Consider the following 27248-nt stretch of genomic DNA (forward strand, 5'->3'; position numbering starts at 1 on the left):
AAAACAATAAGAAGGCCAAGTTGGCTAGGCCACATGGTATTTCATCATCCTTATCATCATTGTTAGAGTTATATAGCACTTCAAGGTTTGCAAAGCACTTAACAAATAATGCCATATTTTATCTTTATAACTATGTGAAGTTGTTATTGTTGTTGTTCAGTCGTGTCTGACTCTTCGTGACTCCATTTGGGGTTTTCTTGGCAGAGATACTGGAGTGGTTTTCCATTTCCTTCTCTAGCTCATTTTACAGATGAAGAAACTGAGTCAAACAGAGGAAGTGACTTGCCCAGGGTCACACAGCTAGTAAGTGTTTAAGGCTGGATTTGAACTCAGGTCTTCCTAAATCCAGGCCCGGTTCTCTATCTGCTGAACCACCACTGTTTTTATCCCTGTTTCACACATGAGGAAACTGTGGCTGAAAGAAATTAGGTGACTTTCATGAAGTCACACAGCTAGAGAATGTCCAAGGCAGAATTCAAACTCAAGTGTAACTGACTTTAGGTCCTTTGCTCTATTAATTGGGTTAGAAGAAGCCAAAAAGCATTTATTTAGTACCAACTATGTGTTAAGGGCTCTTTATAGATTTCTCATTTGATCCTTACAACAACCCTATGAGGTAGGTGCCATTATTCCTCCCATTTTACATTTGAGAAAACTGAGACAGATGGAGAATAAATGACTTGCCCAGGGTCACACAGCTAATGAGTGTCTGAGGCTGAACTTGAGTCTTCCTGACTCTACGCCTGGCACTCTATTCATTGAATCATCAGCTTCCTCTGTACTACTTAGGGTTATAATGTATAATAAGGCCAGAAGGTAAGAGGAAGATTGTCATCAGCTTTAAATATCAGACCAGGGAGTTCGTATTTTGTTCTGTAGGCAATAGGAAGATGTTAAGAGTTTTTGAATGGGATAGTGACATATAGCAGCTGTTTAAAGACTATATCGGAGAGGGGAGAGACTTGTGGCAGAGGACAAGCAAGAGGCCATAGTCATGATCTCTGTGAAAGATGATGAGAGACCTGGATTAGTTTGGGAGTAATGGAGAGTGGAGGATTGTTGTAAAGCATATTCTGGGGTCAAGTCCCTGTTCTCAAGGCAACTACTTTGATGTGGTGCTAAGGGAGAATGAAGAGCTCAGGATGGCTCTGAGATGCTGAAATTGAGCGGCTGAGAAGATGGTGGTGTTCTCAATAGAAAGAGACATGTATAACATGATCCCTTCACTTAAGGCATAGTAAATTAGTGGAGTTCACTGATTCAATATTTGACTTTGCTTAGGCTTGTCTTTTATAGCCTTAATTTCCATTTTATAAAGTAGAATTATGGGCCTAGCACTTGTGATTTTTAAGTTTCTGGCAAGGCTGAAGATAGAATTGATGTCCACTGATTCCTAGTGCTATCTAGTCCATTGGTTTATCTTCATTAAAAAAATGATTATTGTTATGTGAACACTGGAGATTTTGACATTTGGTTTTGATCTTCCCTTAATTTTTGTGTTTCCCCTAGGTCAGTAATGACCTTCCTCATCTCACACACAAACATATTGTTTTGGTAATGCTCTATTTCTGGTGCCCCAAGTTGTTAGTCCAGTCCAAGAAATTACTTTTTATTTGTTTTGTATTTACTTATTTTTCCCAAAATTTAAGCCTGGAATACTGGCATATGACTCTTCTCATTCGTGGAAAGAATGGCTGCATACCTCTAGAGTAAAGTTGGCCTGAGAAGTTTGGAGAGGAGAGACATTTTTCCTCATTCCTGTTTCAAGAGAGGACACAAGTGGTTCCAGATAGTCTCCATGGAGAGACATGTAAGGGAGAGTCAACACCTCAACACATCCCTGAGTTTTGGTTGAGTGAAATCTCAACTCATTCCAATGTAAAGAGCTCATTCACTCCGTGTATTTTCTGGCATAAGCTCTCTGATTTTATTTGCTATATCTGCTTGAATAAATTAATTTACTCACTATTTACTCTTTGTGATTTTTAAAAATATATTTGTGTGTGTGTGTGTTTGGCAAGGAGTAAAGTCTGCAGATATAAGCTTGGGTTATCCCTTCCCCTTTAAGGGATAGTGTGAACCTAAAAAACTAATTCCCTTGACTAGCAATAATTTGGAGAGCAAATAAATGTAATTCTAGTCTAGTTTCCAGAAGAATGTGGCCACTTATTGTCCTTTCTCCTATACCCCTTCAGGTAGGATTCCAAGTCTTTCTTAGAGAGGGATGAGAAAAATTCCAGATTTATCTATCAGAGCTTTCCTGTGAGCCACATTTAGACAAACCCATGGGGCATGTATAACCTATATGGGCAACACACCCTACATTTCCATTGGTACCCTTTGTTTCACTCAATAAAAGGTAGGCTTTTTGAAAGAAAAAAAAATGATTGTTTCTATTCCCCGTCTCCCCCACTTTACATAATGCCTGGCACACAGTGGGTGCTTTGTGAATGTTTGTTGATTGAATTGATAGTAGTTATAGGTCTGGTGGTGCTTGTGTTTTGTTACCTCTTTTTTCAGGACATATGCCCTTGTGTTAGCAGCTCACTCAATGACCTCCTCTTCTTCATACTCTGTTGTCATTTGAGATCATTTCAAGGTGAATAAATCTCTTGGTTTCTTTTCTAGTTACCATCAAAGCTCTAGCTAGAAAAGTTTCCCTTCATCTCTCTGGATCCTGCTCCATCCTCTAGGATCCTCGAGACCAAAGATGATTATTCAACCACAGAAAAGGGTATGTTTATGATATAGGTGGAGACTCCCTTCTGTCTTGTCTATTGGACCTAAGCCTACCTTTTATGATAAAAACATGATTAGTTCCATAGGACACACCCTATCAATGCATTCTTCTATCCAATGCACTGGTGGTTTGTGCAGTATAGTGTACAAATTCAGGGTCTCCAAAAGGATCCAACCACTTGACTGAATGGTGATTTAAAGTAACTCTTCCCTTAACATCCACCTGCTCCCCCATTCAGAAATGTGGATTTGAGCTCAACAACTTTAGCAACAATATCAGTTTGCTTAAGATTTTTCACTTCCTGACCTGAATGAGCCTCCTAGCTAAGGATGTCCTATAAATAGAGGAGTTAGCATTTTTTTAACCCCAAGAGTCTCAAATAACATCTATTTTTTCTCTTTATGTTTAATCTCTGGTATGGCTAAAACCAAGTCTCTAGCCAGGTAAACCTCTTATATACAAATAAGAGTTAGATTGTAACAAGATCCATGTAGAGTATGCATACCAGGCTACTATATACTCTATTCTACCCAATTCATTCTTTTTAGACACAGTACCTAGATCTTCATCGAACAAACTCATTTGACAGAGTTACCAAAAAAAGGATGGAAGACACGGAAGAGGAGAAAAAACTAGGCCATTCTACCATTTTTTTTAAATACCAAGGATTTTATTTTTATTTCACCACAGTCTTATACAATGATACAACCATCTCTTACAGTTTGGTATTCTCATGTCTTTTCTTAATATATTCTCCAAGCAAGGAAGTTCTCAGTAAACACCGTACATTGCTAGCTGAACTTTTAACAACGATTTAAAAATGTGTTGTATTTGTTGCTTCAATGCAATAGTACCAACAGTAAAAGTACAGTACAGGGAAATTCACAACAATACGACAGTTAAACATATTGGCTCACATTTAGGCGATGGTCAGAGTACAGTAGCAGTATGTACATGCACGCAAGAGCTTGGAACCCAAAGGCATGCAGGTCAAGCATGGCGTGTGGATTATATAGCTAACATCATAAGCCTTTCAGAGGCCTTCTTTGTGACTTTTTATTTGTGTGTTTGTTTGACCTGTATTCCCTCCAGTCTATTGAATACCATTCTAGTCAGCTAAATTGCTTTTTTTACTACATAAAATTTAATGTTTCATATAATCTTAAACATTTCAAGAATCTTCCTTTAAAAAAATAACACTGACATCAAAATAGAACAAAATTAACTTAAAACACCCTAAGTCAACATGGAAATAAACCAAACCAAAATGGAACAGTGCAAATTGAACGAAAAGGCAGTCAGTATTTGGGGAGCGAGCGCATTCAGAATCTCTTAAAATGTACATTTTTAAAATTCTTACTCTTTAAATTTATATCTTATTAACCTTTTGTTTAATATACTGTGTGTAGAAAAGATGGAGACAAAAATAGTTTTTTGAGCTATGAAAAAAATTAAGTTATTACAGGCACATTAACTGTTTCATTCTAGAAACATTTCTGTTTCACAGGTTGAACATTCAGCAGCTGTGTTGTTTTTGTTTATTTGTTTTTAAACATTCTTTGACCTTGGAAAAACTACATCTCTCCTTACGGACAGGGATTGGGTCATGATGATGGTATGGTAATGCAAAATACAGTGAATTATTCAGTGATAATTCACGCCAACTTGCATCATTTTTTTGGCTTCTCCGCTGCTGGTTCCTGTCCGCCATGTTCCTCCAAAGATATCAGGTCTCCGGTTGACTGAGACTGCGAGGCAATGGGGGAATGTGGGGCCCAACGGGAAGGAGGACGACGTTTTGCTGGTCTCTCGGGCCGGGAGAAGCAGGATTCTAGGGGTGGAGCTAACGCAGAACAAGGTAGTTCCTTCACAGCCAAGATAAGAAAAAGAGAGTTACTAACATTGATCATGTTGCTGTGGTTATATGCTCAAATGAAGCCAAAGTGAAGACTTACTAAAATGGTGGAGCACACTATAAACAAATAATGCAAGTCTTCTATGTTCAAATGCCAAATTAAAGCTAGAGAATATTTGGAGGAAATGAGCAGAAGTGGGCAATTTTTAATTATTACTTTTGATAATTAACCATTCCTTTGCTTCTGAGAAAGTAACCTAAGTTCAATACTGTTGAATGAAAATTATCAATGCATACATTAACTCGCAGACACTAAAGCATGAAGAAAAGCGGCCAATCTTGTGTATAGAAAATTCATGTAAAAAGAGAGTCATTATAGAAATGCTTCACAGATGGGCTGGACTATAAATAGGACATGGAGAGCAGAATTTGTGGCTTTTGCCAGACGATTAAATTAGTCAAATGTATGTTCAGCTGATCCAATTATTTTGTACTTCTTAATAATGATCTATGCAATTATAGCAAGAATGTCCAAAATGACTAGTTAAGCCATGCCACAGTCTGCATTGATGTCTACATAGAGATAAAGCCTGAGATTAGTGACTTCTTCCAAATGCATTAGCAATGAGATGTACAGGAAAACAAACCTGGCCACAAACTGCTATGTATTCAAAATTGAAAGACAATAGGCTCAACAAAGACCTATAAAGTTGAAAAAAATACTATCTAATGCTATAGAAAAAATTATGTTCTAAAAAAATTCTATCTATAGAGAGAAATCATAATTTGGGTCTAGTTTTCCTCAATATTGATTCATTGTAGCAGCATCAGAAAAATTAGAGGCAAAGCCAACTGTGATTTTCCATTCCAGGCATCCTATACCTATACCAAAAATGGTTATGTGCAACATATACTGAAATATTGCACAATGCCCTGAATAGCAAAATTTAAAGGGTTCACTGGTATCCAATTTAAAAAAATGTTGAGTTGCCAAATTTAGTTTTTATCTGATAAAATGAGGAAGCTATAAATGGAAATTTGATGGCATTTGAAGATATATACAGCAGTGATGAGGAAAGTTGATGACTGTGTATATGTTATGTCCTAAAATCAGTTAAATGACCAAAAGTTGAGATGGCAAACAAGATGGCAGAAAGCATAAACTGTGTTATGCAAAGAAAGAGCAATGATAAAACCAGAGGACTGATGAGCACTCAGGCAGTCAATTAACCATACAGAGATTTAATACAAGTGACATGAAACATGAAGAAAACAGGATGATAAGAGAGAAATCTGGTTTGAGCAGTAGCAAAAGACATTGCAATATGATGTCTGGATGGCGTGAAGCAGGAAGCAAAGATGGATGGCATTGGAGGAGCAAGTAAGAGTCAGTGGCAGCTATTGAGACAGAGTGTAGCTGAAGGAGACTTTTGAACTGTTTGAGTGGGCATGAGAGAACAAGAGACTAAGGGTAATGTCTCTCCCTTTCTGTGTAGTAAGCAGAATGAATTTACAAATGACCACTGACATTCAAGAGTATTTTTAGATGTGCCCTTCCAAGTGGTCAGTGCTACATGTTATAGGAGGAAGCCTAAAGTTAGCAATGCCTATGGCCTCATTGGTACTGTATCAATAAGGCTGCTGAGACACAAGTAAACACTAGGAGTACTGGCTCCACGTCCTTATTTCACCCCAGTTCATTGACTATAAGGGAAAATATGCTTTGTGAAAAATACCTCTGTTTTGGACCTGTCTGACAGAAGGCCATATGTGCTGTGATACCTGTAACAGGCACAACCAGCTGAGAGGAAGTATTGATTTTGTGTTAATTTGTATTCTGGCCTCTTATATTTTAATAGGATTTTGTGAAGTTTTATAATGGCTTCTATAGTTTTGTTTCCTTGATTGAAATTACCATAACTTCTCTCTCTTACTCTTTCTACTCCACCACTTTCCCCTCTAGCTCTCACGCTGACTAGGAAAAAGGGTTTTTGTTCAAACATTTTGTCTGCTACAAAACTCTACTCAAGATAAATTGATGTCATCAACATACTTGCCAGTTCTAACAGTAAAGAAAGGTTCTGCATGAGGTGTCACTACAAAATTCCATGGCCTATATTGTAACATACATGTGAGGACCTCTATATCCACTCAAGAGAGCTATCACCTTCAAAGGATTCACCTTGTGAGGCCATGCTTTTATTTCATTGTCTTATTACTTGCTGAATAGCCTTCAGAACTCATGCCATTATGTTGAATATGCTCAGTGATGCCATATTTTGTCTTTGAGGATGGACTTGGTTTTTAGAAAAAGCCAAAGGTAACTCAGATTCATCTGCTGAGTAAAATTATTGATTAAGCTGTGTGCTGATGTTTTTGGTCAGGAAAAAAAACAGTATGATTATAAATTTGGAGACGGATTTTCTTGTGTGAGCTATAAGCTGCCTCTAAAAGCAGTTTTGGAGGAAGAGCTCAAAAATATTTCAAGCATTGGCAGCTTGACTGGAATAAGAGATTTTTATCAAGATAAAGATCAATGTGCATTTGGATGTATATATTCTAATATCTTTTCTTTTAAAAAAATAAATCTCATTATTTTTTGGTGACAGTTAATAGATTACATCACTGTTTCTGTTGAGCAGACTGTAACTGGCAAGCAGGTCTGGACTTTGTGGAAAAATAAGTCTTCCGTGAGAAGCTTGGATGGAGAATTTTGGGCGAGAACTGTTTGTCATAGAAAAAAGAGGCCCCCTACAAAGTCAATACCTCTTCATAACTGTGAAGCAGTCTAGCCCTGTAGGTAGCTAACTCTTTTTATTGTAATGGCTACAAAATGCCTCTCTCCTAGGCACTGAGGTGGGATCAATCTTGACCCAACCTAAGTGAAAATCAATTTCTTCCCATTAAGTGCTAGGGAGTGGACTGAGGCTCACAGGGTTTATTCCACATACTGACCTTCACATAACAATTGGGTTGTGCTGGGGAAGGCTAACTAGTACAGAAAGTAACTGTTATCTTTTAAGTATTCTTGTTTTGTTTTTGAGGGTACAAATACCAACCAATAGTTATGCAAAATGATAACTTCAGACAGTTTTGGAAAACAAGGTAGAAATCACTTACAGCAGTGAGGCAGGCAAGGTTAGAGTCCCCAGGGGGTTGTTAGTAAGACAGTTTGGTTCTGGACAGAACAGACAGAAGAAAGAAAAAAAAAGAAAAGCAAAAAGGTTGGAAATGAATTTTTAAAGAGAAAACAGAGTAAAGATTTTATAGTCAACAAGAAGGATGGCTGTGGATGACTCTCCCAGCCATCCCCTGTGGGAAGCAAACTGGGTAAAAATGTCAAGCCCCTGACAAAACTGGACACATTTATATCAAAAGCAGACAGATAATCAGGGCCATCATCTCTCATCATTTCCGAGCTGAGAAGCAATGACTAAAAAAATAAAATCTATTATGGAGAAACAGCACAGCAGAGATTCCTATCTAGCTTTAAGCCACTTCTCCACTTTCTCTGTATTTAACATTTCAAACTCTTTTCTGGTGAACAAAGATGAGGAAATCTGAGTGATGTGGCCTGTGGTTCCCAAGCTATAAGAAACAAGAAAACAATTGTGCTGCCTGTCTTACTTTAGTCACAAAGATCAGGATACCCTGACTGTCCATGCTAAAGATTTTGTTTTGCTCTTTTCCATTGAGACCTGTGAGAGGGGCTGGGTGGCAGGCCAACCTGAGAATTTGACCTTCAGAGGATAAAATCTTTGTGCTTCGGCTTCTCACCGTTTCCTCCTTGACTACTGAAACAGGTGCCACAGGGGTCAGTGGGAGGTAAGAGGAACTAGACAGTGAGCTCAGCAACAGAGATGGACTGTTCTCTCCCTAAAAGACATACCAGGATATACGACAGTGTCACTCTGGTTCCCCAGTACCAAGAGCAAGAATCCTTTGTACCTAGAACAAGACTCACTTCTGTAGATCTGAATGTCTGAGTTAGCATTTGGTGGATATGTTTGTGGCAGAAAGTGCAGAGAGTACTTCAATGAACTAAGAGGGTTAGGTACAATTGGTACTGGCACTGAGGGGGAGTGAATTCATTTGGAAGTTGCTCTGATTATGTTGGAGTAAGAGCCTGAGCTGGTACGTCAATATGGATGAAGGTAGGAAAATGTACTCCTCGAAAAGTCCTAATGCACCAAATCAAGCTAGAAAACGAAATAACTGAGTTGGGACATAGAGATCAAGCAAAGCTCTAAGAGAAAAGGAAGAAGGGGTGCCAATCAATGCTCCATGCAGGTGCTGGACTGCCAACATCATGCCACGCTGTGGAGAAGGAGACCAATCAATTCCATTGGCTGGAAACAGTTGGAAAGGAAGAAATACAGAGACTTTTCTTTTCTTTTCTTTTCTTTTTAAAAAGAAACTCAAAGGGCACCAGCTTAGCCATGATAAAAACATTTTCTATACACCTCAATGGTGTGACTCACTCCTTAAGCCCTTTTATTCCTCTCGTTGCAGGTTTATTGAGAAACTTGGTATTCTGTGGATAACCCAAAGCACAGGTTTATTTCCTAAAATTTATTTGCTGTTTCATTCCCAACCACGAAGCAACAACTGCAGGCACAGCCAAGTTAATGCTTGAGCGCAAAGCCCTTGAACATATTCCCCCAGATTTCTGGGGGAGGCAGGACATTCACACATGAATATAGCCTCCATGGCTGCGGAACTGACAAAAACCAGCACTTACCTAGGAGACCTGGGCCCCGGAGATGGGGCTGATGGAGAACATTCAGAAGGCATCATTTGTCACCTAAGAACACTTAATCAGCAATATTTGTCCTTTGCACAATATGTATTTACCTTTGTGGAGGATTTATGTCCCAGGAAAAGCCTTACAAAGACAGTCATATTTTATTAATTATTTCCCCGAAGGAGAGGCACTATTATTCAGTGGGTAGAAACTGGGCCTCAGAGGCCAGAAGGCCTGGCTTCAAATTCTCCCTCTGATATACGCTGGCTGTGTGACTCTGGGTAAGTCATTTAACCTCTCAGTTGCCCCTAAGAATAGAAACTCCAAAACAATCTATATTTGTGCAGCCTTCTCTAAAGGGATGAAATAGCAGATCCACACTTTTTTTTTTCTGATTCTGTCTAATAGTAGATTTAACAAAGAAGAATGTTTTAGTTCTGAGAGACCTGGGGAGTGTATGTGTGGTAGGTGGGGTGGAGACGGGGAAAGGGATTAGGGACTAATGCACAGAGAATGGTTATATCCTGGGAGGGAGGGAGAATAGAGCAGTCAGTTTATTTCCTGATGTACAAGAAAGTGGGCAAAAAGAAAGGCAGTGAAGGATACTGGGGGAAAGTGATCTTTCTGCTAAAGAGGCAGGAACCTCTTGAATGATTCTGAGAGGCTGTGGGCTAGTCTAGGAGAGTTGTTTCTGGAGAATAAGCTAAGTGATAAGCAGAGGTTGGGGTTGCAGTAATTATGGTGAACAGTAGAGAAAAGGCTATATAGAGAAGCTGGACATTGTGAGGGATATCCTAAACCAATGAAATGGAATCACAGGGTTTAGATATCACTTAAATCTAACTCCCTCATTGTACAGATGGGGAAACTCAGGTCCAGGGAAGTTAAGTGACTCACCCAAGGTCACTCACAGTGAGCTAGTACCAGAGCCAGGGACTTCTTTCTTCCTTTACTTTCTGGGGGAATTTGTTTTCACAATTCCAATTTTTTTTTTATCAGTAATGGGAAGTGGCACAAATAAATATACATCCTTGAGTAACCAACTTTATTGCAATGTGCTCTGCCAAGAGATGGAAAAAGTAGTATTTGAGAGCTACGATATAGTAAAATTTTTATATCCATGACTGTAAGTGAATTTAAATGTCCAAGTATACACACACATTTTAAAAAAATGTACTGAAGGCAAGTTAAGTAACTCACAAATTCAACATTTCACAAAAATTATTGCAGCCAACCAAGAAGACAGAGTCAATATCCTAATATAATCAAGTGTATGAGTAACATTGAATGATTCTTTAACTATAATATTGAATAGCTATGTTCATTATCAACATCTTAAATAAAAGCTTTCATTTAAAGTCACCTGTCCCTCTGATACAGAAACTTATTTCTGGTACAAAATGTCCTTGCGCTACCTGAATATTATTTTCACTGAGTTCTTCATTTGACTGAGGAAGGAGAGACCAACTCTCATTTCTCACCTCTGCATAGCATGTTCTGATTTTCTGAAACATTTTCTGGGCATGTCCTATAGTGTATCCATTTCTCTCCACATACTTTGAAAGTCATATAGTTTGCCTAAACAGGTTTGGAAATAACTGAGTAATAATTAACCCTAGAACGGGTGGGAGGGAAGGACTGCTTGGCTAGAGTAGAGAGGATGGAGGAACTGGGCATTTAATGGAGAAGAGAAATTAGCTATGGAGGTGATGGCGAACTGGGGTAGAATCCTGATCATCGAGATCTTGGTTGTGACCCAGTGAGTACTGTTTTAAGCAAGGGAGTAACAGTAAACACTAAATTAGTGTTTCCTAGTTGTTTATCCTTAGGCCAGAATCAATCTGAGGCATTTTTACTGGTTCACAAGACTTTTATCCTCCTCTTCTCCTTTTTCCTCTCAAAACCTATGACTTAAAAAACTGACACCTTCCTGTGGCCTGCTGTTCCCATATGTCAGTATGCAGTAGCAGAAGTAAAGAGCATGGCCTTGAATGTGACATCAAATTCTGGCTCCTAGTTGTGTGACTGTGGCCAACCTTACTCCCTCTGAGATTTGTAAAATGGAAATAATGGCCTACTTTGCAGGTTTGTTGGGAGGAAAGCACTTTGTAAACCTTAAAGCATTATAGATAATGCCTTTCTTTTCTTTGTGAGAACTGGTGCACTAAAGCTTTGGAGGGTGAAGAGGACTGTGGCAGAGAATTTAGATATTGTACTGGTCTGGAGCATAGTTTGGGTTGGAGAAGGAGATTCTTGTTGACACGTATGATTGTTTGGACAAGTGAAAAGACTAAACGGAGGAAGGGAACTCTGAGATGAAGTTCCTGAAGGCATCTGAACACAAGGTGATTAAGACACATACTAGAATTATAACTATTGGAATTACATCATGTATAAAAATATACAAAGTGTTAGTCAATTTATTAAGTGTCTACCACGTGCCAGGCATTGCTAAGCATGGAGTCCGGAGAAATGCCAAAGAGTGAAAAGTCAACAAGTCTTGAGGTAGACTAGATGTGTTGTGAGAGACAGAAAAGTATGACTTTCAAAATTCCAAATCCTAATCCTTTCTAAAAGAAGTAAATTTTAGGGATTGAAATAATTAATAGAATGTAGTAGTTGAGCTAGATACTTAAAAATTTCAGACTTGTAAAATAACCTAAAAGAGCTTATGATGAAGGGATATCAGATGTTTCATCTGAGAAAGCAAAATACCTAGAATGCAAAGTAGAATTTCAAAGATCTTCCAGGAAAAGCTGTTTTATGAGTATAAGCATGTCTGTGTATGCATATATGTATGTAAATGTGGAAAAAGAGTTAAATATGGTACATTGACTAAAATTGGAGAAAATTTAAAGGTAGCAGTAAACGGGAAGAAGAAAATTAAAAACACATCTTTTATCAAAGTTCCCTTCAAGCTATTTATGAGTTTCAGAATTACAAACTGAAGATGAAGATATACAAAGTATATTTTTAACTTCACAATGTATACTTTTGGGATCTATGATTTCACCATTGTGACCCTTCACTAATGCTGTTTACCTCCATTTAACATAGTGTATATCTTGTATATACATATCTTGTACATACATAGTTATTTGCATGTTGTTTATCCCATGAGGTAACACCTGAGGATTTTTGTTGTTTAGTTGTGTTCGACTCTTTGTGACCCTATATTGGGCTTTCTTGGCAGAAATACTGGAGTGGTTTGCTGTTCCCTTCGCTAGTAGATTGAAGCAAGCAGAGGTTAAGTGGCTTGCCCAGAGTCACATAGCTAGTGAATGTCTGAGGCCATATATGAATTCAGGTCCTCCTGACTCCAGGCCCAGCATTCTATCCACTGAGCCATCTAGCTGCCTCTTGAGGATAGGAGTTTTCATCTTTCTTTCTATCCCTAGCAGAATGCCTGGCTCATAGTTAGTGCATAAATACTTGTTGATTGACTAATTATTTTTCTATGCCCTTTTTTGGGGGGAGGAATAAGAGCGGTTTGCTTCTGTGATTTCATTCATAGATGGAACTTTTAGCAAAGATTTTACCAACCTAGATTAACAACTGTTCTGCAACTTAAGAGTGTGGCCTGGAACAGTGAGAGGTTGGCCCAGGGTCACACAACTAATATGTGTCAGAAACAGTTCTTGAACTCAGGCCTTCCTGACTCAGAGACTGTTTCTCCACTCCTCCATGATTTCATAAGTGATTTTTATTACCAAGTAATTGACGTTCTACTGTGGTGCCTCTCTAAATTTAGCTGTATTATTCCTTTAATGAGAGATATACAATCTGCTGTAGACCCATAGCCAAAGTCTTTTCAATGTGGTGGTCTTTGCTGGAGCCCATTCTTCCCTGTCAGAGCTTCTGAGGGCCAAGGCAGCCTTCTTGCCAGGATGATGAACAAGGAAGGCCTCCACCTAGGAAAGCACCTTGACTCATTTACTTGTAAAACTAATGGGACTGGCGAGGCTAACGGAGGCAAAAGGGTGGTGCTTCACGAACCCGTGTTTGGTAGTACAGGGCTACATGAAGGCTTCAAGGGGGCTCATTAGTAGGTCACTCTTTATTTAGGATCTTTCATATTGCCAGGGGAAGGAAGAAATAGATAACCAGTTCATGAACTTGCTAATTACTGGCTTAGATGGTACTGAAAATTCCAGCATTAACAGAAACAAAGAAGAGACGTAGAAATGTGAGCGGAAGTGCGACATGCCTGTCATATTTCCAAATTCAGAAGAGCACTAATATGTTGTTTTGGACATGGTAAAAATATCATTGATGACTTGAGTGAGTGTAAGTGGGAGAATGTGGCAATAGAATGCTCACGGCACATCAGGTAAAGTTTTGGGGGGCAAGGTGGCATTGTGGTTAGAGAGCTAGCCTTGAAATCAGAAAGTCCTGGGTTCAAGACCAGCCTCTGACATGTGCAAACTGTGTGACCCTAGACAAGTCCCCTAACCTCTCAGTGCCCTGGGTAAACTTCTAAGGCTTGAAGCTGTAGGACATTAAGCTGTAGGAAGTTCCCTAGAGCAATGAAAGCATAGGTTCAAACCACATAACTTGAGAAACATCATAAATACAAGGGAAAACTATTCACAACAGACATTAGACAAATAGGTAGAAACTGGAAAAGAGAAATGCCACAAAGATCTACTAAGGAGAAGAGCAGTGCTACTCCAGAGTGGTCAGACTTTCTAGGGCTGTGAGCGGCTCATGAAAAGATAATGGAAATCCCTTGGCAAACTACTCTGGGGATCTCACCTTCAAACCCTATTACTGAGAAAAAAGTCAATTGTCTGAGGAGACCAGAAAAGGAATGGGTGGACGGATGTGAGAGACTCACCATTTGTAAGGGGTAAATAGAATGAAGAGAGGGCATAGTGGTAAAAATAATGGAATTATTAAACTAACAAGAGAGGAAGAGATTAATTGAATGGAATATTGAGGTGGTTTTTTTTTTTTAACAGCTAGAATGAGCAAATAGTAAGAGATACTTGTTAAGGATTAACCAGTAAGCCAAAGTGTGGATCTGGTTTTCCAGCTAGCCATATATTTTTTCCATCTATAGTTCTTAGAATTTTTTTTCCAACCCATTTGCTTACCAATGCAAATGGCAAATTAGCACTAGAGGCCTAAGTAGGGAGCAGGTGATCAAGAATGTCAACGGACCATCTTTAATGACAGCAGGTCATAAATGTTTCATGGATTCAGAAAACTATTGGTTTACATCTGGATCTTATGTACTTGAGAATGGTGATTGAGAGTTCACAGATCCCTGTGAAATGAAGTCAAATACGACCAGGAAGCACCTTACACTAGCTTCCATTTGGTTATATAAGCAAACCTCAGCTTTAAAGATTACCCACCACACCCAAATTCACTGCTTAGTTAATTGTTTAGAATTCAAGATGCATTTTCCCATAAAACAGTGCAGATGAAATCACAATTAAGTTATTCAACTTAACTTAATCCAGGGCCTAGCCCAAAGGTATACTTTCTAGATTATCCTAGAAACCCAACCATTATTTATAACAGTGCTTCAATGGGAAAAATTAGCTGTGGCACTTGGTAAGAAGGGAACCTGGTAGTCCTAGGAAAATGTTTTCCCCTCTGCCTACCATGATATCTGAGGTAGCCACCCAACCTAGAACAAGAAGGAAGAAGGATGGCATAAATGCTACTACGTGTGGGATGTTTCAAAGTCCAGTGGTCAGCTGTCACAGTAGAATTGCCCTAGGATGCCAAGTATACAAAATATTAATTTACTTATTTCTTCTACATTTATTAAGTGCCTACTGTGTGAAAGGCACTAGGAATACAAAAATGCAAAATGACATAGTCCCTGCCCTCAAGGAGCTTACATTCTAATAGTGGGATAATATAAGTACACAATTCTGATACAAGTTAGAATGAGACATGTGCATAGGAGAAGCCAAACACAGAAAGAAAAGAGAAATGGGCAAAAAAAAAAAAAATCACTACTCGCCAGGGGAGCAGGTAAGGCTTCATGGAGTACATGGCAACTGAAAGGGCCCTTGAAGAAAGGGAAGGACTTTAGAAGGTAGAGATGTGGAATAAATTCATTTAATTAGTTCTAAAGGGTCAAGATACTGTTAACCCAATATACCCTTTAATTCACTTATTATAAATCACTACAGTCCATATTGTTATATAGCAACTCATTCTCTGAAAACAAAACAAAACAAAACAAAACTATAAGGTAGGTTTTATTTTTGTTTGCTGACACCAATCCTATGATAAGGTTCTGTTTTATTCCTCTAGCTACAGAAACAGGGATAGTAAATTTCTTTTCAAAGTTGACATGTAAATACATCCCACGCCAAGAATGGTTTTGTGCACTGTTGCATATATGAAAGGAGAGAAGACGCCTGATTGGCAGACGGGATTCTGAACCTTACCTGCATAAGGGACTGAATGAATTGGTTCCATACACTGTTTGGGAGAAACACATGGATAGGGGATACTCCAAGGAGGCAGGGGAGAGAGAAAAAGACTTTGAAACAGTGGTCATTGGTGGGAATCCAGTCCCTTTATTTTCCTGAATTGGCTTGAAATTCTAGAGACTGATGAGAATGGACCTCCTCTGGGTGAGATAGTTCTCTCTCTCTTAGTTTGAGGTGAGATCTTATCTCACACCTTAGTGGAAGAACTCATTTATTTTTGTGTATTTTTTTTTTGGTATATTCTAATCTGTTCACCTTCTCTGATTTGCTTGAATAAATGGGGTTTATTCAATAACCATTCTCTGTAATGACATTTTGTATTACTAATAAGAGAATCAGAGGCCTAGAGAGATTAATTAACATGTCCAAGGTTGCATAGTTAGTATGGGGTTAGGATTATAATCTAAGCCTTTTTATCTTGGTTCCTTCAGAAAGAAGAAGAGAGTATCTGATATTCTAGTATACACATTGACAGCAACTTCACAACTTAACCAAAAGGAGTCAATCCCAAATCTGTGGTGTAAAGAACAGAGTCAGTTTTCATATACACATTTACCGCCAGGAAAAAAAAAAAAGAACCTTAGTTTACCATATTGATGTACACAGTGATATATGATGACCCTAAATGAAAGTCCTTAGTAAAATAAGCAGGTGTCATTGGCATATGACTGATAGGGCATCTTGGGCCAATCCATATTTTCATTGGCTCCCAGAAGGAAACAATATGACAACTTCTCTTGAAATAGCTCCTGGTTTACCTTTCTCCCAATTCCCTCTTCCCTAAGTCAGACACCTCCCCATCCCACAACTCTGCAGTTCCCCTTAACTTCTTAAATCCAAATGACTTTGTATAGTCCAGAGCTCAAGCTATATCAACCCTTTAGCAGAAAAAAAGCCAAAGGGTAGGAGCTTAGGATACAAAGACAGCGAACCAAGGGAGGGAAAGGTGCTCATTACCTCAATGGACCCTGGTTCAGCTTTGATCATTTCTCCCATGTTGCTGTCACTATTAAGACTTGGGGGGCTATAGGCAGCCTGTCTCCTCTCTTCCTTTAAGGCATGCTCCCAGAGTTTCTTGTTCAGGATCCTGGCAGTATTTTCAGTCAGCGTGTGGCCGGGAGGAGCAGATAAGTCCTGTCTCACAGGTGTACCTTCCCCACCTTCTTCTCTGGATGTCTCGGTGCCAGCCCCACTGGGGCTAGGTGACCTTCCCCTGGAACTTGTGCCTGTTTCCTGACCCGGGCCCAGATCCGGGCGGGGTTCAGCTGAGCGAGATCGGCTGCCGGCTCTGATTCCCTTCTGGAGGGGATCATGTACCACCGGAGTGTGATCAATAATGTTGAACAGGCTGGAGAGTCCATCATTGATGGTTGTATGCACAGGGCTCTCCCTTGTGGTAGTTGAGCGGGCCCAGGCAGATTCACTATAGCCCTTTTGGGGTGTCCCTGGCAGGGTCCGATTATTTGGCTGGTCAGCTTTGGGGAGACTCTTCCTCTGTAGCTTAGGTGAGCCATACTTGGGGGAGCAGCATGTGCGTTCGAATTTGGCCTGCACCTTCTCAATGGCAGGGGCTACCTGCCGGCTCCGGAGGTTCCTGGAGGGGGATGACACAGGAGTGGTACCACCTCCTGCCTTTGGTGTGAGACACTTGTGGGGACTGCTGGTGATGCTTCCACCACGCAGGGTTTCAGTCTGTAGGCCAACATTCATGGTCTGGGTGGTCTGTGTCCCTTTTGTCTTGCATCCGTTGGTCTGACAGGCCATATCCTTGAATTGGGGCTTTGTGGGGCTAGAGTGGATAGCATTCCTGACAGAGAAGGCAACCTCTTTCATGTCATCACTCATGTTCTTGGACATCTCAAGGCCATGTAGGGAGGAGGAGGAAAAACCCATGGCAGTGCAAACAGGGCCTTCCATGGAGTGGAATCCACCCTCCAAGTTGTCTCTGTGGTGCCCTGGGTGTTCACAGGGCCACCTGCCAAATGCATGCTCATGGGAGGTGCCTTTTGCCTCCCCCATGCTCCCTTTGGCTTTGTTCACAGAGAGCAACAAGTCAGGGTCTGCCTGGCTCTTCTCCTCGTTGCCTGCCATCACTGAACTATCAAACCTTCGGACTGCTGGTGGGCTATGAAACACATGCACCCCCATTTTGTCGGCAATGACGTGGCTCTTCAAAGGCTGCTTCTGGCAGTGCTCTGGGCTGGTCGTGGTGTTGGTGGTCATGGTGACACTTGTGGTAAGGTACCACGATGACCCGGGGACATCGTTCCCTGACCTCCCCCCCTCGGTCCTTTCTGCCCAGGAATCTGGTGGCTTCTCGGCCAACCCATTCCTGTGGCTCTGGGGTGGAGTATAGTCCCAGTTCTTGTTAAATTCCTCAATGTACTTCAGGTCATCAGGGGACAAGGGAGGAGTGATGTCCTCCTTGTGGTTGGCAGAAGGCATGGCCTTTTCTGGCAGGAAGGGAGAAATGTCCATCAGGCGCTGGAACTCAGACATGGAGGACACTGAAACTGCCCTGAGGAAAGCAGAAAAGAAGAGATCATAAACCCGCCACACATCCTGCTAGATACAGTTCTGGCACGGTGAAAGGAAAGCGGACCCTTGTCATTCTTTTTGCTCCCCCTTTGTAGATGGAACTTCCCTTTCCTAAAGAGCACTCTTAATGCTTGTGGCATACTTCCTTGTTTGATGGTGCTTTTCAGGCATCAGCTGATCCCACAGGGTGTTTTCATGGACCCTGGTATAATTCTAGAAATGTTCAGGTGGCTTTGCGTTAGTCAGAACTTAACACAACCGACTCTCCCCTGTGACAAAAGGCAAGATTGCATGGAATATTTTGATTCATAAATAATATCCCTGAATCTCATTTCAGTCGACCGTTTCAACTTCCCCACCGAGCCCTGTACTCTCTTATCTGTTGGCTCCTAGCCGTTCTCTGGTGGAGTTCTCAACAAGCCATGAAAGTCCCCCAAACTAGACAGCAAAAGGAAAAATGACAAGTAGAGGCTACTCTACCTGTTTAATAATCTACAAATATCTTTACTACAAAAATCTACATATTGACTCATGGCCCAAAAGGCCCCTTCTCCTTTTGCTGGCCATGCCCACTGTGTACTATGGCTGCCCAATTCACTAGACAAAAAGAACACATTGGTGGCAAACATACAGAGCATTCTGCCTTTCTTCTCCCTGCCCTCCCCCAGCATAAATTATTCTGAAAGCACACACAGAGACACACGAAAGATATGGAGAGAAAGTCAGAGCTTACTCAAGCCTACCCAATTTCTCTTAGGCTTCTTCTGTCAGATATCTTTAAGGTTTCATGATATGTGATACTTTAGTGCCTCCCCTCAGGTAAATTGCCTGTCATTGTATGGAACAGAAATGGGCAATTAATGGCTATGACACCGGCCACTCCAGTGACTCTGTGAGAGCTCCAGCAGCCCCTGGGCTTTCTCCCCTACATACACCTTCAGACTAGTCCATGATGCTTGGAGTGTATCTGTGGGAAAGGGTGGATGATTGACTTTGGAGTCTACTTCAGTCCCAGAGGAATTTCTTTATCTCTAAAATGAATGGGTTGAGCTGAATGATCTTAGGTGCCTTCCAACTCTTATTTTCCATGAGTCTACAATTCCCTGGATTCTATGGTTTCAGGAACATTCCTTAACAGCTAACCAGAGACTTAAATACCTCTGGGTAAATCTCTGATCTGGGACTCATCTTCCCAGGGGAAATGGAACCCCAGAGAGCTCATCTACCTAAAATTCTTCCTCAGTGGGAATAATTGACCATGACTGGTTTGGACCAGTTATCTTGCCATGGTCTTATATGTCTTTCCTCTATAATTGTGAAATTTTTACTTTCAGATTCAGTACATGAGGGCAGCCAGCTAACTCAGGTCCTACTAACACTATTTCTCCTCCGAGTTTTTTTGTCTAAGGAAAAGTGAAAAGGATGAAATGATCCTCCCTCCTGGGTACCATTTTATCATTCCAATCTAGATATGATGGTCAGTGTTTATTTTTGCATCAGTTTGAATAATAGCTAATAAGCACTTGGAGTAATTGATTGCTACTGGTAATCAGTGCTTAAAATAAGAGAAAAAAGGGAGGTGGTATGGCTTTATCGACAGGTACAATCCTTTAAGGCAAGCACGCCGAAAGTTATGAGGAAGGAGGAGGCTGAAACCTTGTCCTCTATTCTTCCTGGCTCACTTCTAACTCCACTCCCCAAATACAAACAATAGGTTCAGTACCACATGAGTTACTAGAATCCTTTGCCTTCTAAGGAGCTAAAAATGGTCTTATGGTGGTTTAGTCAAGCCTCAGTCTTTCCCATATTTCTTTGAGGTGAGGTAACAAGTAACAAGTTAAAGCACTAATCAGTTAAGTTCCTACTCTCAGAGTTGACAGTGGCACAGACTAGATAGAATCATGATGGAGGGTGGTGGTACTGGCAAGGATTAGAGCATGGATAGATATTGAGGACAGAGGGTAGGGTGAGAGGGGATAGGTAGAAGCTGTAAGGTGGCAAAAATTGTAATCTTTTCTCCCATGAGAGAAAACAGGAAAGGTTAAAGGCAGGAATTAACTCCAATTTAAGCGCCGAGGGTTGAGACTGCAATGAGGATGCAAAGGAAGTAAACTATGAGGGAAAGTGCAGATTTGAGAGAGAATGCAAGGTCAGCAGCCGATGAAATGTAGTTTAAAGAGGTCCAGGGGCTACAATCCAATGACCTCCAAGGTCCCTTTCAACCCTATAAGTCTGTGACTCTGAGAGTAGGGGAAGAAGTGAGGTAACAATAATTGACGAGTCAAATTTCACAGGAGAATCCAGGATGAGGGGAGCTAGAAATGTCAACATGACCTGACAAAGACTTTCATTTAGTACCAAAGCATCTACTTTTATAGAACGAAAGAAAGGGTTGGAAGAAAGGTAGAGAGGGACTGGATAAAAAGAGAATGGGGGAGAAAAACATAGTACACAGAAGAGGAAAGTTTCTTAAGTTACTTTATCACCTCACAGGCTTAGAGCTGGAAGGGACCTTAGAGATGAAGTCTCACCCTTTCATTTGGCAAATGAGAAAAATGAAAGCCAAAGAGGCTGGCTCATTTGCCCAAGGTCAAAGAAGCAGTAAGATGCAAAGCCAGGATCTGAACCCAGGTCCTCTTCCTCTGATTTAAGGGAAAATAAATCCAGTGCTCATTCCAGTGTACCATGGCCACTATTTCCTTTATGATTTCCTCAAGAGAGATGACCAGTAATTCTTAAAATAAAAACTTTTCATACAAGTTTTTAACTGGATGAAACATCTCGCAGCAGACAGTTCCTTACATTTGTTTTATATTGAGAAGGGACACACTATCATGAATTTAACTTTCAAGTAATCATTTAACGAGACTCCTATTTGCATTATACATATAAAATTATAACACAATTTAGGTAAATGTCAAACCAAAGGCCAATCCTTGATGTAACCATGTTTGATCTTTGTTATTCGTGATCAATGACATCATATTAATGAAACATGATAAAACCTGATCACATTTGTTTTTTTCATAATCATCAAAAGGGGGCTAGGCTACTACAAAAGGGGTGAAGTACATCAATCACTAAGAAATTCAGTTCAGGCCTACTTTAGCTAATGTGATTTGCATTCACCTTACCTTTGAAGATTTCCTTTGTAGCTATCTTCTTCCTGTAAGAAAAACAAAACAAAACAAAACGAAACAGATAAATCCGATTTTGGCTGCTTCAGTCTGTGGCTTCTATCATGAGAAAATACCTGATTAAAAAACACTTTAAACAAAGTAGAGAGAAGGGAGGGGGGGGGGGGGGAGAGCTACAGGTATGGAATGTTGAATGCATTTTCAGATAAGGTCCCTTGTACTGTTAGTCTTTGTTAGTTTGTTATAGTAAGTATTTGTTAGTGAATTGTTTTGTTCTGTTACCCTCTCACAGGGTAAGGATAATCTAAAAATATATTGAAAAATAAAACACGTCAAAAATATTTTTAGAAAATGAAAACACACCTTATTGGTACATAGCAGGTAAGGGGGGACAGGACATATGTCAGGAGGAAGTGTTGGCCAGAGAAATGCAGAGAAACATTGTAATAAAAATACTACAGATTCTAAAAGGGGTACTGGTATAGCAAGAATGGAGATGATAATAGGATAAGGAGATAGGGAAGCTGGCTGTAACTACTGTCACAGGGAAGGTTAGTTCTTCCATGCTCCTGTAAAGGGGCCTAAAAATAATACCATATATCAATAATAATGGCATTTTATAGTTTTCAAAGAGGCAGTTATTAGACAGTGCAGTGCAGTGACTAGAGTGCTCAGCCTGGAGTCAGGAAGACCTGAGTTTAAATCCAGCTTCAGATGCTCACTAGCTACATGACCTTTGGCAAGTCATTTAACCTAGGTCAGCCTCAGTTTCCTCCGCTATAAAATGGAGATAATAATAGCATCCATCTCCCATGGTTTTTGTGAGGATAAAGGAGATAATATTTGTAAAGATCTATGCAAATGCTAACTATTATTATCTCTGACTCACACTTTCCTTTTCTGTATGAAGAGTAAAACCTGTAGTACTTATACAAGATTGTTGTGAGGTTAAAATGAGATGATGTAATCTCAGCATTTTGCAAAGCACCATATGAAGGTCATTGATTATTATTATTATTAGCCACATTCTCTATAAACTTTGGTTTTAACTGAAATTTCTTCTCAAGGCTGTCTTTAGAATCCCAAGCTTCATTCAGGGCCTAACTCAAAGTACCGCCTCCTACATAAGACTTCTGATTTCCTCCGATTGTTGGTACTCTCTTCCCCAACTTACCTTTTACCTTTTATTTACTTTGTTTTTTTTTTTTACTTACTTTTATTTACTTATATGTTTCCTCCACTACAATGTAAACTCCCTGTAGGAGACTGAGAACTGTCTTTATTTTTTTGTATTTCTAGTGTCCAACACAGCACCTGGTATAGAGTAGGCATTGAATAAATGCTTGTTGATTGAATTAATTCATTAATTCATTTTCCTCCTGGGAGAGTTGCCATTAGCTCAGAAGTACAAGGAAGCACAGGCCCCTTTAGCAGAGGTGGTGCTAAAACACAAAGCTCCTAAATCCCTATCTGGATCTCTTTTCACTAAATTATCCTATGATCCCCATCTGTAATCTCAGCAAAATGGACACTTCCTCCAGTGGTGAAGATTAACAATACACCTTCAAGTGTCCCTATGGGGCCTTGTCAAGTCCTCCACAAGGTAGGGGGGAAGGGTGTATCCTATACATTGAGGACCTTTTCCTAGATCTCTGGGCTATATGGCTGGCTATCCATAGGCCTTGATCTCCTACACTGCCGATCAGGCATTCAATTATTCCTCCAACACACCATTTCCCTACATTCCAACAAAGGAACTCTTTGACATTTACTCGATGGGTTCCATTAAACGTGTGGGAGGCTGCCTGACAGATGAAACAGCTGTTATAATGGTTCCTTAGTAACAATTCCTTTAATCCATCCTTTAAACTCAATGTCTCAACTGCTTGAGTGAAAGGTATAACTAGGAGAATTCAAGTAATGCAGTGTTAAGAACATTTCAGGATATGGTGGGACTCAATCTACTTGGCCCAAGTATTATAACTACTAAATTCAAAAAGCTTCCCTCTCTCCTGTCTTCCCATAAAACATCTATGACAACCAAGGTACACTGGCACCATTCTGTCCCAAGAGGATAAATATAGGATTTAATTCAAACATCTACTTTAGTTTTCCAGGGGTCGAATTCTTTCTTACTTACATAATACAACAATTTTTAAAATGCATTATTATCTAGTGACATTTTCAAATTCTCTGTATGAAGACTTTTTAAAAGCATTTTTTCCTTTCAGTTATTAGATTTTTAGAATGAGAACGTTTTTCTGTGATTTAAAGAATATGGATTTTCTAGCTTTTTTTCCTTCCTCTTCTGAAATTTACTGAGCATATTCATATTTGGAAACAACTCAATTTGATTCAACATTTATTAAGTACCTACTATGTGCCTCAATTTATTGTGGGTGAGGAGGATACAACAAGTATACACATAAGTAGAGCTGAAGGAAAATTGAGAAACTTACTCAAGAGGAGGACCTTAGATGGCTTAATGGAGATAGAAGCACTTGAGCTGAGACTTAGGGGAAAGCAAGCATTCTGAGATTTGGAGGTGAAATGGGAATGTATTGAAGGCATGAGAGGGATGGTTGATGTACATAAAGACCAGAGATGGGTGATAGGGTTCAGGGAACAATTCAATTAGCAGTCTGGTTGACTGAATTACAGAGAATACAAGATGGCAATATGGAATATGAGAAGGTGGGATCCAGATTTTGAGTGTGGTAAATGCTAACCTCAGAAGTTCTCATTTTATTTTATAGGCAATGTGAAACCATTGAAGGGTTTTAAGGAAGGGACTGACAAGGTCAGACCTGTACATTGGGAAGATTCTTTTGGCAGCTATGTGAAGGGATAGTGGATTGGTGAGGGGGACACCAGAAAGAGGGAAACCAATTAGAAAGGTATTTTAGTGGTCCAAATGAGGGGTGTTGAAGGTCAAAACTATTGTGGAGTTAGGAAGAGAAAGGGACAGACATGACATATGAAGCAACTGATTGGATTGGGAGAGGAGATGGAGAAAAAGAGTCAAAGAGATGAACTCTGGTGATTCTTGGTGACTGGGGAAGCTTTTGGAATAATCCTAATTCTAAGTGACAGGTCTAGCTACTTGTAAATCTGACAGTCAAATCTACAGTCTCCTTATTCCTTCCCACATTGCCCATGAATAAGCCCATGTCTCCTTTGTCCTTAAAAAACCTTTGTTAGCTTTGTGACCCTGGGCAAATCACTTAACCCCCATCGCCTCACCAAAAAGCAAAACAAACAAACAAACAACAACAAAAAAACTTTGCTTGATCCTACTATCTCCACTAGATATCATTCTAAATCTCTCTTCCCCTTCTTGGATAAACTCTTTGAGAAAGTGATCTATACTTGGTGCCTCCATTTCCTATATTCTTTCTTAAAGTACCTACAATCTGACTTCTGGCCATTCAACTGAAATTGCTTTCTCCAAAGTTACCAGATCTAATGGCCATTTCTCAATCCTGATCCTTTCTGACCTCTCTGGAAGGAAGAAAACAAGCATTTTTTAAGTGATTACTGTATGCCAGACTCTGTTCTAAACACTGGGAAGACAAATACAAGCCAAAAGAAAATCAGACGCTGCCCTCAGAGAGCTTACACTCAAAAGGGAAAGGACAACCCACAAAAGGAAACATAGAAGGGGGGGCATCTCAATCTCATTTTATCCAAAGAAGAACTTTGAACCTCTTCTCCCAACCCCTTCTTCTTTTGACCTATGCTATTACTGTCCAGGCCATCACTAATCCCCCCAGTTACTCAGGCTCACAACCTTGGTGACATCCATAACTTCTTACCTTACTCACCCTATATATCTAATCTGTTGCTGTCTCAACATTTCTTCCTTTACACCATCTCTAGTTACATCTTCTTTCCATTTGCTCAGCTACCATCCCAATTCAGGTCCTTATTATCTCTCATCTAGAGTTCTAATTGTTCTGCTTGTCTTGTTTCTGAGGCAGCCCATTTAGTTTTGGGACAGCTTTCATTGCTAACAGTTTTTCCTTTAGAATCTGGAGTTCAAGGGGGCATCGGGGATCATGTAATTCAACTGTCTTAATTGACATATGAGGAAAATGAAGCCTAAAGAGGCTAATTAGATTAATCTCATCTTCCACATTAGATTGTGAGTTTTTTCCTTTTCTTTTGAGGCAATTGGGGTTAAGTGACTTGCCCAGGGTCACATAGCTAGTAAGTGCCAAAGGCCCGATTTGAACTCAGGTCCTCCAGACTCCAGAGCCGGCGCTCTATCCACTGCACCACCTAGTCCCCCTTGCTTTTCTTTGCAATTCTCAGCACTCCCAAGGTCATCGAGTAATAGCACCTTACATTTAAATAGTCCTTTAAAGTTTGCAAAATGCTTTACGTATAATCTTATTTAAGCACAATTGTGTGAAATAGATGTTATTATTATTCCCATTTTGCAGATGAGGAAATTAAGGCTAAGAGAGTGTAAATGACTTGCCTAGAGTCATATAGCTAGTAATATCTGAGTTAGGATTTGAACTCGGATTTTCCTGACCTTGTATCCAGTATTTTATTCACTGTAACACTTATCTGCTTCACTAGTACATTAATTGCAGACCCAAGTCTCTCCACTCTAAGTGTAGCACACTTTCTTTTACACCATGTGTCTCATATGGGTGGATAGAATGTTTTTTTTTTCCCTCGAATCAGAGATCTGCCTTAGGGTCTGGATTATTTGAATAGCTCCTATCTGGACTTTTAAATATCTAGACATCTTGTGTATGTAGCAAAGATTAGAACCAGTGCCAGTGACAATACTGACAAATGTGGCATCTATTCTCATAAGAGACTTCACCTTTAGTAGAAAATAAAATGGGTCTATCTGGGAGAAACTAAATAGTGGTGACATTGGCATGGACAACAACATGGCCAGGAGTGATGACATGGAAATGTAACCACCTATTCTCCTGCCCCATTATCCCTTTTCTTTCATTTATCTTTTATCTTGACACTTTCTGCTGTGGGAAAGGACCGTGTTCCATTATTGCTTAATTATGCTTACTTCGTTAGTGAGCAATTAAAAAATAGAGAGAATATAAGGATTACTTCATGCAGGCAAGCGATAAACTTCTCTCGTGCCCCTTTCCGCGGCTGGGGGTCATCGGGCTCATCGTCCAAGGCCAACGCATCCAAGAAGATGTTCTCTGTGGCAGAGCATCGGTCTGTCTGCTTCAACTTCGACAGCGTCTGGTCTTCAAACTGCATCTGGTCTGGATCGGAGTAAGACCAGCTTCCCATTGAACGAGGCATATGATGACTCCCTTGGTTGGAAAATACACGGATGCTGACTTCTTTCGAGTCCCTAAAGAAACTGTCATTTCCAAAGAAGCTCATTCCATCCTGTAGCTTAAAATGTAAAGAAGAGAAGGTCAGTACAGATTGTGCATCAGCTGCCTTTATAGCGGATTGTCTCTTTCTCACAATTGAATTTTATTTGGACTGATTCCATAGGATGTTAGGACACTATAATAGTCCTTCTTTCCCCTTCTCTCCTACCCATTCTCCACTCCACCCCTCCCCCACTGAGTGCCAAACTTATATTCATTTTAAAAATTCACCTGGTGCACATCCAGAGGAAAGAACTAACAGTGTCTGAATGTAGATCAAAGCATACTGTTTTCACTTTTTTTGTAGTTTTTTTTCCTTTTGTCCTGTTTCTCTTTTCACAACATGACTAATATGGAAATATGTTTTACATGATTGCACATATATAACCTATATCAAATTGCTT

At 40.0% G+C, this 27248-nt stretch overlaps 1 protein-coding gene across 1 annotated transcript in view; it reads right to left on the reverse strand.

The window, feature by feature from the left end:
• Positions 1 to 3408: 3408 nt before the first annotated feature.
• LOC114054192 (microtubule cross-linking factor 1-like) overlaps positions 3409 to 27248 on the reverse strand; it is a 171616-nt gene continuing 147776 nt past the window's right edge. Inside the window, exons 12-15 of the mRNA XM_027877355.1 lie at positions 26564 to 26863; positions 21470 to 21501; positions 16755 to 18315; positions 3409 to 4605 (exon numbers count right to left, since the gene is read on the reverse strand). Coding sequence (XP_027733156.1) covers positions 4411 to 4605; positions 16755 to 18315; positions 21470 to 21501; positions 26564 to 26863 — 2088 coding nt within the window. The 3' untranslated portion in view covers positions 3409 to 4410. The remainder of the gene's footprint in view (positions 4606 to 16754; positions 18316 to 21469; positions 21502 to 26563; positions 26864 to 27248) is intronic.

The sequence above is a fragment of the Vombatus ursinus genome, unplaced genomic scaffold, assembly GCF_900497805.2.
Source record: "Vombatus ursinus unplaced genomic scaffold, bare-nosed wombat genome assembly UNPS02014812.1, whole genome shotgun sequence".
Lineage (NCBI taxonomy): Eukaryota > Metazoa > Chordata > Mammalia > Diprotodontia > Vombatidae > Vombatus > Vombatus ursinus.